Raw genomic sequence first — 16,908 nt, 5'->3', positions numbered from 1 at the left:
TTCACCCCAGCTCTTCGTTTGCCTTGCTGTGTGATGCAGGGCAGGTCCCTATCCTTCTCTGTGCCTCAGACTCCCATATGAATCAAAGGGTCTCCTGGGGTCTTTCCAACTCTTAACATCGAGGGCACAGACCCCCAGGGGGGCACACTGAGTGCGCAGGAGGCCCCAAACCCCGGGGGCTGGAGAGCCCCCCACTGTGAGCCGAGACAGGCTGGGCCCAGTGCCTGCGTCGGTGGCCGCGCTGCCCCATGCCTCTGCGTCTCTGTGTCTCCTTCCCCACGCCCTGCTGCGCCCGCACCACCCTCTCAGGAAGGCTGCCCGCAGCGCTCCTGCAAGACACACGTCCTCCTGCTCGTGCTACACGGCGGGAACATCCTGGACACCGGCTCGGGGGACCCGTCGTGTAAGGCGGCCGACATCCGCACCTTCAGCTCCGTGCTGGAGAAGGTCACCCGTGCCCACTTCCCCGCTGCACTGGGCCACCTCCTCATCAAGTTCGTCCCCTGCCCTGCCATCTGCTCTGAGGCTTTCTCCCTCGTCTCCAAGTGAGTCCATTTCTGCAGGGTGGGCCCGTGGCCGGGTGTGGGGGCAGTGGGTAAGGGCAGGGGCTGCTCGTGCCACACGGGTACCCCTCACTGATCACGCATGCCACCAGTGGGGAGGGGTCGGCGAGACTGCCCCCTGAATACACGTGCTGTGTCCAAGCTGAGTGGTGCCAGGGCCCCCAGGATGGCTCAGAGCCACTGCCTCGGCTCAGGAGGCCCAGATAAGGAAACTGAGGTGCTGAGAGGCTGAGCCACTTCCGCCAGGTGCCCCAGGTACCAGGCAGCCTCCCTCCAGGTAAGAACACGTGCTATAATAGAGACCCCCGGGACAATGCTGGGCAATTCACTCAGAGGAAATGTGCCATTTTCCCTATGCAGGCCAGGGAAGACTTCCCGGAGGAGGTGACTTTTGGGTGTGCTTTGAGACCAGCATAGCCCGGTTAGGTGGGTGGGCTCACGAGTCAGCCTGGTTGGAATCCTGACTGTGTGACCCTGCGGAAGTCGTTCGGCCTGCCCTGCCTCAGTTTCCTCCTCTGTAAAGTGGGGATCAGGATAACGATAGCATGGGATGGATGTGAGGACGGCACGGGTCAGTGTATGTGGAGCGCCTGGCCCCGCACCTGGCAGGAAAATCCTCCTCCTGGCAGAGAACCCGGCTGGGGGACAGTAAGGTAGGGAAGGATGGAGCCGCCGGGGGCAGAGACCCCAAGTCCCTGGGGATTGAGGCTGCCCCCCCACACTGGCTCGCTCTGGTGGGCCTTGGTTCTTCACCCGAACCCGCTCTGGTACCTGTGGGGGCTGGCCCCCTGGGATCCCAGGGTCTACGGGAGATCCTGCCCACTGTCCAGGAACTGAGGGCTCTGGCCACCCCCAGGCTTGGTGCCTGCCCAGCTGACCTAGCCTGGAGGTCACAAGTCCTACGTGCTGACAAGGCCCCGAGCACCTGCAGGGCCGCGGTTCGTAGAGCATTTGACAAACTGCTGGGCCGGGAGGCCGGGACGCTGGAGACTCAGGTCTGGGTGAGAGGGAGGCAAGTGGCGCCACTGCTGCCCCTCGCCAGCCCCCTCGCGTCTGCTCTGTTAGGGCCCTGCGGCTTCTGCAGAGACAAGCCCCAGGCGGAACCTTGAGGGGCTGGGCGGGAGGAAAGGGAGCCCCAGCATGTGCTGAGGAGTGGGCGGAGCCCCCAAGCCCCCAAGAATGGGAGCAGGTGTTCGGTCCAATGGGAGCCGAGGAGCGCTCAGTGGAGCAGCCCCTGTCCTGGCCCGGCGGGGCGGTCCCCCTGCACCGGGAGCTTCCGGCTCGGAGAGGGGAGACACGGGGACAGCCTCGGGCAGGCGGCTTCCCTTCCCTCGACCACGCTGGACTTGCCGTCTGGAGAGGAGGGAAGGAGGATTAGGCCAATAATTCCCCAACCTGGTTCATCGCCCAGACCCTGGGCAGGATTCTGTTTCCAGCGAGATGTCCAGGCCTCACCGCTGGGCCCGGTGGAGCCCAGGAATCTGCATCTTGCACGGCCGCTCACATTTGTGCTGGGCAGTGGCCTCGGGAACCACGGAGCTCACGGCAGCGGCCTCCGCTCCTTCCCGCTCGGCAGTTGGGGAGTTCATTGTGCTCATTCATAATCAATCTCAGCACCCCCCAGCCCCGGACATTTGACCTCGAGGGCAGGGTCACCCAGCCAGGCCCCCTGTCTCCACAAAGACGGATGACCGGCCACTTGAAGGGACCGTTCCCCCTGGCAGCTCCTTGCCAAGGCCATTAATCAGCCAGTAATCACTGCTGCAGGGAGCTCTTTCTCAGCTAATTAAAATCTCTCCGGCTGCAATCGAGGCCTGTTTCCTCTAATTTGTGTTCTTTGGGGATGAGGAATGGCTGGCGGGGCTGCTCTGGCACCTCGTGCGAGGATCTGCCACCTGCCGAGGGCGTCCTGAGCCCTGTCACTGCCCCAGTTTCCACCGGGTCCCCAGTGGGGTCAGCCGTGGGCTCTCGGGCAATCTGAGCCTGAGCTACGGGGGAAAGGCAGGCTCTGGGCAGGGGTGCAGCACCGCTGGGTCGGAGGCCCTGGAGGACAGAGGCGGGCTCCGGGAAAGTGGTCTCCCATGGGTCAGAGCTGCCCAGAGAGGGAGGGGCTCCCTGGTGGGAAGGTAGGGGAGTAAGGGCACAGCGTGCAAGGGCTGGTCAACCCGCTGCCGTGAGGACGCTGCAAGCCCGACTCCCGTAGTCCTTTTCACGGTCACGGACCTTTCTCAAAGCTGGTGACCCCTCTGGATCCTCTCTCCAGAAAAATGGACACACGGTATCGTGCATGCAGTTATGTGTCCACTGCCAACAAGTGATGCCCACACACCCTCTCTTGTCCTTTCTCAGCTTCTCTAACACCTTCCTTGAAACCTAGTTCAAACCCCTCCTCCTCCAGGAAGTCGGCCTGGATGACATGTCCCCACCCTGATCCACACCAGGTGGCTCCCCAGCCGGCTTCCTGCACACAATTGGGGTGTCCTGTGGGGCCCAGTGGAAGAGGGCAGGAGGGCACTGCTGTCTCTGGTCTGCTGGGGGCTGGCCCAGATGGACACGTGGGGGAGTCAGCACAGCTCGGCCTGTGCTTTGCTCATCGGGCTCCGGCCTGGATCCTCCTGTGACTGCCCGGCGCTGAGGGCCCAGTGGCCAGCTGGTGCTCTCTTTGGTCCAGTCCTCAGCCCCAAACCCGCCCACCCGCCTGATGCCGGCCGGGCTCACCTTGGGCCCCCTGTCTGCAGCCTGAACCCCTATAGCCACGACGAGGGCTGCCTCAGCCACGGCCAGGACCACGTGCCTCTGGCCGCCCTGCCCTTGTTGGCCATCTCCTGCCCGCAGTACCAGGACGCGGTCGCCACTGTCATCGAGCGAGCCAACCAGGTCTACGGAGAGTTCCTCAAGTCCCCGGATGGGATCGGCTTCAGTGGGCAGGTAGGACAGCCCGCCCTCGCCTCCCCTGCCCTGGCCCCTGCCCGGGAATGGGGTCGTCGCCTGCTGGAAGGATCCAGACCAGGTTGTTCTGGAGCCTTAGCATCCGAGATTGAAGGAGGCTCCTGAGAGCTCTCCTTTCACAGAGAGGAGAACTGCAGCCAGCCACCCGAGCAGGGCTTGAGCCTGTGCTGCCCGGGGCCCGAGTCTGTTCCCAGGCCTGAGGCTGACCCTGGCTCCAAGCCCGGATCCCTCCTTCGGGCTCTCCCAGCACCTCCCTGGAGAGGCGAGCCCTGCTTGCCTGGGGGGGAGGCGTGGGGGCTGGGGTGGACCCCGTAGCGCAGCTCCACCTCCTCCAGGTGTGCCTCATCGGCGACTGCGTGGGTGGCCTGCTGGCCTTCGATGCCATCTGCTACAGCGCGGGGCCCTCGGGGGACAGCCCCGGCAGCAGCAGCCGCAAGGGGAGCATCAGCAGCACGCAGGTGGGGCCAGGCGGCGGGCCGGGGAGGGGGTCTATCCCCGGGCCCTCCCCCAGCCCAGGGCACAGGGGCCTCTCTGGGGGGCGGCAGCGTTAGCGCCTCACCCTTGCCCTGGGATAGCCATGCTGCTGGGAACTCTGTCCCCTCCTGCCAGGGTGGGGAGAGAAGATGAGAGAGGAAACCGAGGCCCGAGAAGGCTCGTTTAGGGCGGGCTCCCCTGGCCGCTGCCCCAGCAGGTGGCCGCTGCCCGCAGCTGCAGGAGACGGCGCTGCGGCCTCGGCGGCCCTGCTGGAAGAAGTCTAGCCCCTCCCGTCGCAGCAGAAAGGGGCTCACTGGGGGTGGGGAGGCCCGGGGCAGGAGCGGGGTCCCGGGGCCCTGGGGACAGCTGTTGCCCCTCCTCTGTGCGGCCACAGGACGCCTCACTGGTGGGGGAGGAGGAGTGCAGCCTGGCCAGCAGCAAGCGCCTCAGCAAAAGCAACATCGACGTCTCCAGCACCCCGGGGGACGATGACGAGCCCACCCGGCCGTTGCCACGGAAACAGAGTGACTCCTCCACCTACGACTGCGAGGCCATCAGCCAGCATCATGCCTTCCTGTCCAGGTAACACCCCTCCCCGTCCTGTGCAAGCATCCGTGGGACAGAGACCCCGCGCTCACAGCCGTCTGGAAGGACCTGCCGCATTTCCCAGGCCCTTCTGAGCCGCGAACAGAAATGCTGGGACCAAGGCCTCTCCCATCGCCCCACCAGCCCCACCTGCACCTGCAATCCCCGACTTGCAGAGGGCCTGGGGACGGGCGGTCTCACCTCTCTGAGCCTCAGCTTTGTCTTCAGCAAAAGGGCAGAAGCTGCCCAGCCCAGCTCCCCGGCTGGTTTTTAGGCATCTAGTGGAATAACTGAGGTGGGGGTGTTTTGTGAGCTACCCCAGGTCTGTGGTCTTATTATTTCTCAGATGAGAAAACAGAGAGCCAGGAGGTCAGGAATGTTATCAGGGTCACACAGCCAGTAACTGAGGAGCTGGGGTCAGACTTCTGGTTTCCCAGCACCCAGCTCAGTGCTTTCAACACGACCCTCTTTTGCTGTTGTCGTTAAAGAATAGACAGATTTTCTTTTTTAAAAGGAAGTACCAGGGATTGAACCTTGGACCTCATACATGTGAAGCAGGTGCTCAACTACTGAGTTACATCTGTTCCCCTCAGCACAATACTCTTCTTTATTTGTAGGCTAGGCAGGACCCAATAGACCTGTCCACCCTGGAACTTTCTAGAAGAGATGCATTCATCATCACTGGTTAAATGAATTGCCTGCACATTATGTCAGGCTGAAAATGCATATTGCATTCGGACCCAAATTGGAGGGAAGGCCTCCTTCTGTCTTCTCTCTCCTCTTGACACTCTCTTCCCCTTTTCCCTCCTTCTTTCTTTCCCGAACAATGAATATGAGATCATCACAACATTTGGAAAATATACCTCACCACCCAGATGGAGCCACTGTTAACACTTTGGAGTATTTCCTTTCGGTTTTTTTATTTCACATGCTTTGCATATAGTTTTGCTTGAAAAACAAAACCTTACATTACGATCTTTTCCCCAAGTAATTAAAAATGGATAAATCTTGGTAAATATTCTTAATGGCTATATAATAGTCTATTAAGCAAATGGACAGCGGCTTACTTCATCAATCCCAGTAATTGGACAATCTGGCTTTTTCTACTTCTTCACTTTTATGAATAGCGTCACAGTGGACGTTTTTGTGCATAGATATTTTTGTGTCCATCAGGGTTATTTCATTCAGAGGGACTCCTGGAGGAGGAACTACTGGGTCAGAAGCTCTGCAGATTTAGCTCTCTGCATATTTAAAGACATTCTCCTTTAGAAAAGCAGCAAGTCAGTGTTTCTGGTTCACCCCTGAAAACTCCTTTAGGGAAGCCCCACATTTGGAGATTGACAAGAAGTGGTAGGCCTTCTCAGCCGGTCCAGCTCAGCCAGCTTTCCCTCTGCTGCAGGGACAGATGGCGGTTTCTTTGGCAATTAAGTAGCTGGCATGTGCTTAGGGACCGTGCTGTACGTGAAACATGTATTGTTAAACACGGGAGTCATCTTCCTCCCGCGAGCTGCTCATACTGTGAGGCGCGCCAGGGCGTGTGGCAGCCGAGCCTTCGCGGTTCCGGACTCTCGCTGACTCTGGGGTGTGTGCTCGGGGGTGGGAAGGTGTGTGTGTGTGGGGGGATTGTCCACACCATTTAAATGGCTGTTTCTAAACTTCTCCTTCGCCTCCAGCTCTAGGATTTCAGTGGCGTTCGCGTCTGGTTAATGCGGACGTCACACGGTCCCTCCGTAGTGGTTTCAGTTGCAAGCTGTGCCCAAATGCCAGCTGGAAGGTTAGGGCGCCCGCCGCACCCACTCTGGGGGCTGGGGCGGAACACGAGCTCGGCCTCTTTTAGGGGCAGTGAGCGCCCGGATTGGGAATGTTTGGATTTCTGGGCACGTCTTGTGTCTCTCTGCTTCGTCCGCTGGCTGGAGGGGAGAGAAGACCAAGCTGTTTGTGTCCGCCTGAGAGTTGCCCGGATCATGAGTTACAGCGAAAGCCCTAATCCTGGCAGAGCCGACATTATCCAGGTGGCCTGTGCGTTGTTGGCCAGGCCGGGCTGCTCCGCTCGGCTGCACCGGCATTTGCAGCGTGGCTCTCCCCAGAGCAGCAGGATGGGGTGTGTCGCCTAGGTGTGTGGGGACCCTCAGCCCAGGGGGAGGCAGACTATCTCCTAGGGCCAAATCCTGCCTCCAGCCCGTTTCTGCACGTAAAGTTTCATGGAAACCCAACCGCACACATTGATCTAGCAATCGTCTCTGGCTGCTTTCCTGCTGCCTTGGTCGAGGTAAGGAGATACAGGCTTGCAAGAACCCAACTAGTCACTGTCCGGCCCTCTACAGAAAAAGCGTGCCGACCCCTGCCTTGGCCCGGCCCGGGGGCCAGCGCCGCGGCTTTGTCAGCTCGTGTCCATGGTGTCCCCGAGTTCTTGGGCCTTTCTGGTTCTCGGCTCTGGCCCGGCTCAGACTTGAGGCCTGAAGGGAGCCTTCCCAGAGGCTCAGACCTCCCGCCCCTCCGCCATGTCTGCCCCCACAGCATCCACTCGAGCGTGCTGAAGGACGAGGCTGAGCTCTCGGCGGCGGGGGGACCCCAGCTCCCCGAGGCCAGCCTGGGGCGCTTCGACTTCGATGTGTCCGACTTCTTCCTCTTCGGCTCGCCCCTGGGCCTGGTGCTGGCCATGCGGAGGACGGTGCTGCCCGGGCTGGACGGTGCGTGCGGCCCTGGCCGGGGGGCAGGGAGGGTCACAGAGCTGGGGTACATGGAGGGAGGGGGGGAGGAGGAGGAAAGGTGGCAGGGATGGGAGGGAGAAGGGGACGGGGGTGAGACTGCACCTGATTGCCCCGTCCCTGTGGCTGACTTGTGGCCCCGTTGTCAGGTTGTCATTCCCTTTGGGGAGGGAAGCCACTCACCCTCTTGCACCCCCTTCCCTCCCCAGTACCAGGCAGACCCGCTGCAGACCCCTGTATACTTAAACCCACCCGATGCCTTTGCTGGTGCAGCACCTGCCGCCTTGAGCACCTTCTCCCGTCCCTCTAGAGTGCACGGCTGAGGCGGTTTAGCCAGCAGGTGGTTGAGCAGTGACTCAGCCTCTGAGCTCCGACGTCAGCAGGTTGGAGGGGCCTCCCATACCAGTGGACCCGGTGGTTTTCAAACTTCCTTCTGTTTAGCCGAAGCTTTCTAACAGCCTACAATAGGGAATGGATAAAAAGGGAAGGGGTCTGAACCACGTGGTCTTGGCCTTGGCCTCATGGTCGTCCTTGATGCCGCTAGGACCCCGGGGCCTCTCCGAGGCTGGACCGTCCACTCCTCTGACCCAGGACAGGGAGGCGGGCTGATGGGCGGAGCTGAGCCCCCGGGGCCGCAGTGGAGACCCCTGCTGGTGGCTGCGGGAAGTGTCCCGCCAGCTCTCAAACCTCCGTCAGGCCTGCAAATTGCCTTGTGCGGGGAGAGGGTCTGCGGGGGCCAGAGGAAGGGGCCTGATCCTCACTGAGAGAAGCTGGGTCACCTCCATAGATCAGACAGCAGCGAACAAAAGCTGGAAGCCGTTTTAGCAGTTTGAAGTAAGGAGGGAGGGCCTGCTCGGAGGGACAGCTTGAACAAAGGCACAGAGGGAGGAAAGCAGCAGGCTAGCTTGGGGAATAGCAGACGTACAGATGGCTGCAGGACTGGGTGCCTGAAGAGGTGCTCCTCCAGGAGGCAGACGGCAAGTCCCCGAATGCCACACTGATCATAACGGCTTTGATCCTGTTGGAAGCGGGGAGCCATGGGAGGTTCTTGAGCAGGGGAGTGGACTGCTCAGAGATGCACCCCAGAAAGGCTTCTAGCGTCAAGGGGGCAGGGGACAATAAGGGGGTTCCCTCCTGTATCCATCCCCTCCGCACAGGTTTCCAGGTGCGCCCTGCCTGCAGCCAGGTCTACAGCTTCTTCCACTGTGCAGACCCCTCCGCCTCGCGGCTCGAGCCGCTGCTGGAGCCCAGGTTCCACCTGGTGCCGCCTGTCAGTGTGCCCCGCTACCAGAGGTTCCCGCTGGGCGACGGACAGTCCCTCCTCCTCGGTAGGCTCTCGGGGCGAGAGGGAGTGCAGGGCAGGAGGCTGGGCCCCGGCGGGGGGGGGGGGGGGGACGCGAGGGCCTCCGTCCCTGGACCAGCCCCTCCAGGCTGTCAGCTGTGGGACAGAGTGGGCTCAGCTGAGTGGGGCCGTGTGTTCTGGGGAAAGGAAAGAACAGGAGAACGGCTGCCTTACCTGCCTCAGGGCAGCCCACCTGCGCTGAGCGCCTGCCCTCGTGTGCCGGGGGCCAGGGTAATGCTGAAGCTGTCCGACCTGATTGCGAGTCTGGGGGCTCGTGCCGAGTGCTGTTCCCGAGACCCAGCCTGGGAGTATTTCGTCCTGGTGGGCTTCCTGGAGGAGGTGGCCCATGCCTGAGGCCTGGACAGGGTTGATGGATTTGGACTTGAGTGGAGAGGAGCCCGGGGGCTGGGGTTAGGGGCGGCTTCTAAGTGGAGGGAGTGGCAGGAGCAAAGGCAGGTGGGTTTGGGGAAGGGCCAGTGGCCTTCGGGGCTCAAGTGGGGGTAAGCAGGGCATGGAGGGGGGGTGGCCTACGAGGGGCAGTGGGGCTTGGACATCAGGACCTGGGCTCCGCGCTCCCAGGCCAGGAGGTGTGAGCTGCGCCTCCTCGGGCTGGGGACCAGCCGGTGGGGAGCCAGCGGTGGGGAGCTGTGCACGTGGGTTTTGTCGGATGAAAAGCCTCCTCCCGTCCTCTCAGGGGACACTGAATTTCTTGAGTCCTGCTTTGTCAGGAGCTTTGAGAGGGAGAAGGGGCTCTAAAAGCCTGCTTCCCCCACCCTAAATTGTGCCCCTCTTCGGACCCTCCCTCCCCTGAGGCTCCGCAGCTCCTGGGCCGGAGTCCCCGTTCACTTCCAAGTTCAGGTTCAGGTTCGGTAAACGAGGGCTCGTGCATCACCCCCTGGTACCTCACCCGGTGCTTTCCAGGCCAGTGTCCCGGGGGCTCCCTCGGCAGCTCTGCTGAGGGGCGGGGGTGATGGTTGGGACCCCAGCTCACAACTCAGAGGCCACGCAACCGAGCGTTAGGGCAGAGGCCCCACAGGCCCGGCAGGTGGGTGAACGCCGGGCTGCCCCTCCCCGAGCGCCCGGCCTCCTGCCCAGCCCAGGGCCGGCACAGCGCGGGCGGCACCGGGACGCGCTCGGCCCTGATCCGGACATTCGCCTTCCAGCGGACGCCCTGCACACCCACAGCTCCCTCTTCCTGGAGGGCAGCGCCCGGGGCAGCCCGCCCGTTCTGGACGCCCCTGCCTCGCCCCCCCGGGCCCTGAGGTCCCAGCGCCCCGGGCGGAGGCTGAGCGAGAGCAGCTCCCACAGCGAAAGCTCCGCGTCCTCCGACAGCCTGGCACCCGTGGGCGCCTCCCGCAGTGAGTGAGGCTCCTGGGACCCTGCCTGGATTCAGGGGAGGGGGGCCCTCCAGAGGGAGGCTGGGCCACCCTGAGGGCAGGACCGCAGGTGGGGGCGGAGGAGGAAATCCCGGCGGGCATTCCTGCCTAGGGGGAGGCGTAGGCTGCAGGTGGGGGCCCGGCTCAGACCCCATCATCACCCGCACCCCAGGGCCAACCCTGACCTCTGACCCCAGGCAGGGAGGGGCCTAACCTCTGAGCCTGGCCCCAGACGGGGCTTTGACCTCAAAGAAAGCCCTGGACTGGGCCCTGCCCTGCCAGGCTCTGGCTGAGCCCTGACCTGGGAGAGCCCTAATCCCAATGGCCAGTTTTCCCCGCTGGGAGTCCCTGCTGCCCGGGGGTGAGGCTGGGGGCGTCTCTGTGGGTCCCAGCCCCTCTTCCGGGGACCTGTTTAGAGCGTGCGTCTTACAGGCTGGGGGGCTGTGGGAAGGTGGGAGGAGGAGCGGCTTGCTCCCCGGAGCGCGTTGAGAGTGGGGTCCTCTGGCACCCCGAGTCGTGCCTCAGTGGCACGTCCACTGCTGGGTCAGCACGACGGGGGTCCCTTGCTGCCCCCTGGGCAAGGCTCTGGGCGGGCCATGCTGTCCTTTCCACCCTCTCGGACCCACAGTCACGGCCAAGTGGTGGGGCGCCAAGCGGATCGACTACGCGCTGCACTGCCCCGACGTCCTGACGGCCTTCCCCGCCGCCGCCCTGCCCCACCTCTTCCACGCCAGCTACTGGGAGTCCACGGACGTGGTCGCCTTCATCTTGAGACAGGTGCGCCGGTGCCGGCGGCTGCAGGCCGCCTCTGAGGCCCCTCCTTCTAGGAGGAGAGGCTCGTCTTGAGCATTCTGGCTGGTATCCTGGGGCGGTGGGAAGGCATTGGAGCGTTTAACCCAGTGGGTGCTGACGTGGCCAGACACTGAGCTTTGTAAAGAATCCCGCTGACAGCAGGGCAATTCTAGAAACTCAAGTAGAAACTCCATAGGAGAATGGGCCAGTGTTTCAACTCGGAGACGGGAGCAGCGAATTCCAGCTCCCCACTGGGTCCCAGGTCCCTCATCTGGGAACTAGAAGGTGTAGCAGGAAGGCCAGTGAGCAAGGGGGAGCTGGCAGGGCAGGACGCCGGTCAGGTGCAGCCTCGAAGGCCAAGGTGAGGTGGCTGAGTCCACACAGGATTCAGGGAGAAGCCGTTGCCATTGGAGGGTTTTGAACACAAGACGCATATCAACTGAGTTGTGTTTTTAGAAGGGACCCGGGGGCTGCTGACGGGGCAGGGGGCGGGACACGAGAGAACGTGTGAGCCCCATTAGGGGTGAGTGTAGGAACCCAACGGAGGGCTGGCTTCCTGCACCAGGGTGCTGGGGTGGAGGCGCCGAGGGGCGGCTGGGCTGGAGTTACGCTGACAGCGTTTGCTGATGTCTGGGGTGGGAGACGAGGGGCATCTGGCAAACCCTGATTTTTGATTGATAAACTGTGGTGGGGTCATTTCCTAGGATGGGGCAGCGTGGGGAAGAGCGGGGGCGGGGTGGGGAGAAGGAGCCCGGCGTGAGATGCCGTTAGGTGCTGGGTAGGGAGGCGAATGCATGAGTCCACAGCTCAGGGAAGGTGCCAGGGTCAGAAGGAAGATGGTGGGGTCACCAGAGCCTGGAGACCAGGGAGCTCATAGGATGGAGAGGCCGCTCGTAGGAGGCGAGGCTGCTCGTAGGAGTAGAAACTGCTCATAGGAGGAGAGGCCGCTTGTAGGAGGAGAGGCTGCTGGTAGGAGGCGAGGCTGCTCATAGGAGGAGAGGCCACTCGTAGGAGGAGAGGCTGCTCGTAGGAGGAGAGGCTGCTGGTAGGAGAGGCTGCTCATAGGAGGAGAGGCTGCTTGTAGGAGTAGAGACTGCTCGTAGGAGGAGAGGCTGCTCATAGGAGGAGAGGCTGCTCGTAGGAGGAGAGGCTGCTCATAGGAGGAGAGGCTGCTCGTAGGAGGAGAGGCTGCTCGTAGGAGGAGAGGCTGCTCATAGGAGGAGAGGCTGCTGGTAGGAGAGGCCGTTCATAGGAGGAGCGGCTGCTTGTAGGAGTAGAGACTGCTCATAAGAGGAGAGGCTGCTCTTAGGAGGAGAGGCTGCTCATAGGAGGAGAGGCTGCTCCTAGGACGGAGAGGCTGCTTTTAGGATGGAGAGGCTGGTGGTAGGAGGAGAGGCTGCTGGTAGGAGGAGAGGCCGCTGGTAGGATGAGAGTCCGCTCATAGGAGGTGAGGCCGCTCATAGGAGGCGAGGCCGCTCATAGGACGGGGAGCTGTGGGATGAGTTCAGGGGTTCTCCGAGGGTCAGGGAGGGGTATAAGGAGGAACTGCCGAAGGGGCCTGGTGGGAAGCACCCGCGAGGCAGGGAGAACCAAGGAGGCCGGGGCCTGGCCTCCGCTCGCAGGATGGGAGCCCTGGGCCTGGGCAAGAAGGGGTTCCGTGGGGTGACAGGACGGAGCCCCAGCAGGGCAGGCGGAGGAGAGGATGGGGCCACTGGGGGGCACCAAGGGGCCTAGGCAGAGAATTTTTTTTAAGATGGGAAATATGACAACATATTTGGGTGCGAAGGGGAATGGTCCAATGGAGAGGGACTGATCGGTGTGGCAGGGCTGGGTGGGAGAGGGGGGGAGCAGCATACTTGGCCAGGGGAGAACTGGGGTCCGGGACCTCAGCTGGCCCAGGGAGCTTCCCGAGGCAGGTCCCCGGGAGGGGAGGCAGAGCGTGGGGCAGACGTGGCGGGCGGGACAGAGGCTGCCCCAGGGGGCAGCAAGGGTTCCAGCAGGGCCTCGCAGGGCACAGGGCTCCGGCCCCAGCTGCCGGAACAGGAAGGCAGGGAGGTGGGCTGGGACCCCCCACCTGCTGGGGGTTCGCGGCTGGGAGGTGGGGAGGCCTGGGGGAGCACCCAGCTGGGAGAGAGGGAGCAGGGGGCGCGGCCTGACCGCTGCCTGCTCGGCCCTGCCAGGTGATGCGCTACGAGAGTGGGAGCGTCAAGGAGACCGCCGGCCTGGACCCCGCTGCGCTGAGCCCTGAGAACCCCCGTGAGAAGTGGCTTCGAAAGAGGACGCAGGTCAAGCTGCGGGTGCGTGCGGGGGTCAGCCCCTGTGGTCTCAGGGGGCTTCCCTGCAGGCTGGGGCCTCCACGTGGCAGAGCAGGGCCTTGGCTTACCCCTCAGGGCCCAGCGCTCCCACCTGCTGGGCCTCCTGCTCAGATGAGGCCCCTGGAGCTGGGGCAAGGTGGGTGAGTCGGTGCCCTGTTGGCTCCCCAGGAGTCCTGAGAGTGCGGGCCCAGGGCACGGGGGTGCTGAGACAGTGCCCATCTCTGGGGCACTTGCTAAGTGCCAGGTCTCAGTGGACATGGACTTGAATCAGAAAGTGTTCAGCCCATGACCATGGGGCTGTGGCCTGGTTCTCCATCCAGTGTGGCTGGTGTGATATTGGCCATGATCGAGGGAGGCACAGAATAAGATGAGGATGGAGAGGATTGCCGGGGCAGTTGGGCAGGGCTTCCCTGAAGAGGAGGCACCTCCGTAGGGTACTGAAGGATGAAGAGGAGTTTGGTTCCGTATGTATTATCTTATTTGCTCAGTAATCACCGGTGCCCACTGTGTCCCAGATCCTCTGCTAGGGAGTACAGCATAGGGATGTGCTGACACAGCCACTGCATGGCAGTAGCCCCAGCCTGGTGGGGAGATGAGATCTGGATCCCAAGAACAGACCGAAAAAGCAGAGGGTGCTCAGTGCTCCACAAATAAACTCCTTTTAAAACCAGATTTTTGAGATATAATTTACATATCACACAGTTCATCCATTTAAAGTGTACAGTCCCCTGGGTTTTAGTATAGTAAATTCACAGATGTGTGCAACCGTCACCACAGTCAATTTTAGAACATTTTCATCACCTCAGAAAGAGATCCTGACAACAGCAGTGGCCAACATTTTCAAAGCTTAGTACTCAATATGGTTTATAGTATTCATTATTAAATTCTGCTTATATATTATGCATTTACCATTAAAATATACAGTTTGCATAGTACATTTATGCAAATGTTGGTGTCTGCATAATTTCTACACTAACTGAAAATGTTTTGGTTATAGAAGTCTATGTACCACATTAGCAAATTCTGAATCATGTTAGTTTTGCCTTCACTTCCACATTTTGTGAATATATGGTTTTGCTCTTGGATATCAAAAAAACTTACTCAGCTGCATTTAATTTCCCAAGTCAAAAATGTGCTTCAAAGGTAAAAAACAAAAACAAAAACAGCTGTCCCCTTTATCTGTCACCCTCCCCGTAAGCCCTAAGACACTATTAATCTAATTCCTGTCTCTGTAGATTTGCCTATTCTGAACATTTCATATAAATGGAATCATACACTATTTGGCCTTTTGTTCTGGCTTCTTTCATTTAGCATAATATTTTCAAGGTTCGTCCATCTTGTAGCAGGTATCAGCACATGCTTCATTCCTTTTTTCAGTTGGATAATATTCCACGGAATGGATATATCATATTTTATTAATTCCTCAGTACTTAGACATTTGGGTTTTTTCTATTTGGGGGCTGTTAAATATAATACTGCTATAATTAACATTGGTGTACAAATTTTTATGCAGCATTTGATTTCATTTCTCTTGGATATATATTGAAGAGTGGAATTGCTGGATCAGATAGTAACACTATATTTAATCATTTGAGGATCTGTCAGACTAGTTCCCAGAGCAGCTGCACCATTCTACATTCCCTCCAGCTGTGTATGAAGTTGCCAATATCTCCATATCCTTGTTAACACTTGTTATTATCTGACTGTGATTCTAGCCACTCTAGTGGGCACCTTATTGTGGTTTTTAAAATTTATTTTATTTTATCAGAGAAGTTATAGGTTTACAGAAAAACCAAGCAGAAAATACAGTTTCCCCACACATATCCACCCAGTTTTCCCCGTTAACACTTTGTGTTAGTGTGCTCTTGCTACAACTGATGAAGCAATATTATTGTAATTATACTATTAACTATACTCCATGGTTTACATTATGGGTCACTGATTTTGTTGTACAGTCCTATGGTTTATTTAAAAGTTTTATTCCAGTAACATATATACAGCTTAAAATTTCCCCTTTTAACTACATTCAAATATATAATTTAGTATGTTAATTACATTCACAATATTGTGCTATCGTCACCATCAACTATTACCCAAACTTTTCTGTCACCCTAAACAGAAACTCTAACAATTAAACATTAACTCCCCATAAACAGAAACTCTGTAACAATTAAGCATTAACTCCCCATTTTGTACCTACGGTAGCCCTTGGGTTTTAGTTTCTGATTCTGAATTTGCATATTATAGTTATTTCATATAAGTGAGATCATACAATATTTGTTTTTTTGTGTGTGAGTTTCTGGCTTATTTCACTCAACATGATGTCTCCAGGTTTCATCCATGTTGTTGCATCTATCAGAATTTCAATCCTTTTTATGGCTGAAAACATGCCATTGTATGTTTATATCACATTTTGTTTATCCATTCATCTGTAAATGGACTCTTGGGTTGTTTCCATCTTTTGGTAACTGTAAATAATGCCAGTATGAACATCAGTGTGCAGATACCTGTTCGAGTTCCTGCTTTCAGTTCTTTGCAGTAAATGCCTAGAAGTGGGATTGCCAGGTCATGTGGTAATTCAATACTTAAAGACCTGAGGAAGCACCAAACTATTTTTCACAGTAGCTGCACCATTTTATATTCCCACCAACAGCGTACGAGTTCTCCCTATTTCTCCACATCCTCTCCAACACTTGTTATTTTCCATTTTAAAAACAGAAGCCATTCTAGTGGGTGTCCAATGGTATTTCATTGTGGTTTTTATTTGCATTTCTCTAACAGCTAATGATGTTAAGCATCTTTTCATGTGTTTATTGGCCATTTGTATATCTTCTTTGGAGAAATGTCCATTCAAGTCTTTTGCTCATTTTTAAACTGAGCTGTCCTTTTGTTTTTGAGTTGTAGGAATTCTTTTCATATTCTGAATACTTAACCCATATCACATATGTGGTTTCCAAATATTTCCTCTCATTCCGTAGATTGTCTTTTTACTTTCATGATAAAGTCCTTGGATACTTAAACAGTTTTAATTTTGATGAAGTGCAATTTATCTATTTTTTTTCTATTGTTGCTCATGCTTTTGGTATAGATTTTAAAAAACCATTGCTTAACACAAGGTCCCGAAAAGATTTCCTTATGTTTTTTTCTAGTAGTTTTATAGTTCTGCTCCTTATATTTCGATCTTTTTGATCCATTTTGAGTTCACTTTTATATATGGTATGAAGTAGGAGTCCACCTTGAATCTTTTGCATAAAGATATCCAGTTTTCCCATCACTATTTGTTGAAGAGACTAACTCTTCTTTCCCCGTTGAGTGGATTTGGCAGCCTTGTAATAAATAGTTGGCCATAGATGTGAGAGTTTATTTCTAAAATCTCAGTTCAATTCTATTGGTCTTTCTGACTGTCCTTGTGTGTGTCATACTGTTTTTTTTTTTCTATGTAATTTTTTAAAATTAAAGTTAATAGATCACAAGGAACGTTACATTAAAAAACATTAAAAAAAAAACAAAAAACATAAGAGGTTCCCATATAACCCACTCCCCCGCCCCCCACCTTATCGTTTTGGTAAATTGTATTTTTTTGAAGATATATACATCACAAAAAAAATGTTACATTAAAAAATATGAGGTTCCCATATACCCCTCATCCCCCACCCCACTCCTCCCACACCAACAACCTACCCCATTGTTGTGGCACATTCCTTGCACTTGAGGAACACATTTTGGGGCACTGCTGCACTACATAGATAATAATTTACACTGTAGTTCACACTCTCCCCCAGGACATTCAGTGGGTTATGGCAA

At 57.3% G+C, this 16,908-nt stretch overlaps 1 protein-coding gene across 2 annotated transcripts in view; it reads left to right on the top strand.

Annotated features, from left to right (window-relative positions):
• The window catches only part of PITPNM3 (PITPNM family member 3), a 118,611-nt gene that overhangs the window by 72,062 nt on the left and 29,641 nt on the right, over positions 1-16,908 (top strand). For both annotated transcript variants that reach the window (XM_058283732.2, XM_058283733.2), the window contains exons 6-14: positions 310-545; positions 3,302-3,491; positions 3,848-3,970; positions 4,381-4,568; positions 7,089-7,261; positions 8,437-8,607; positions 9,785-9,979; positions 10,626-10,774; positions 12,970-13,086. In XM_058283732.2, the coding sequence (XP_058139715.1) occupies positions 310-545; positions 3,302-3,491; positions 3,848-3,970; positions 4,381-4,568; positions 7,089-7,261; positions 8,437-8,607; positions 9,785-9,979; positions 10,626-10,774; positions 12,970-13,086 (1,542 nt within the window). The remainder of the gene's footprint in view (positions 1-309; positions 546-3,301; positions 3,492-3,847; positions 3,971-4,380; positions 4,569-7,088; positions 7,262-8,436; positions 8,608-9,784; positions 9,980-10,625; positions 10,775-12,969; positions 13,087-16,908) is intronic.

Source organism: Dasypus novemcinctus, chromosome 21, assembly GCF_030445035.2.
Source record: "Dasypus novemcinctus isolate mDasNov1 chromosome 21, mDasNov1.1.hap2, whole genome shotgun sequence".
NCBI lineage: Eukaryota > Metazoa > Chordata > Mammalia > Cingulata > Dasypodidae > Dasypus > Dasypus novemcinctus.
Note: the sequence above shows the minus strand (reverse complement) of the source record. Positions and strands in the feature narration are given on the sequence as shown.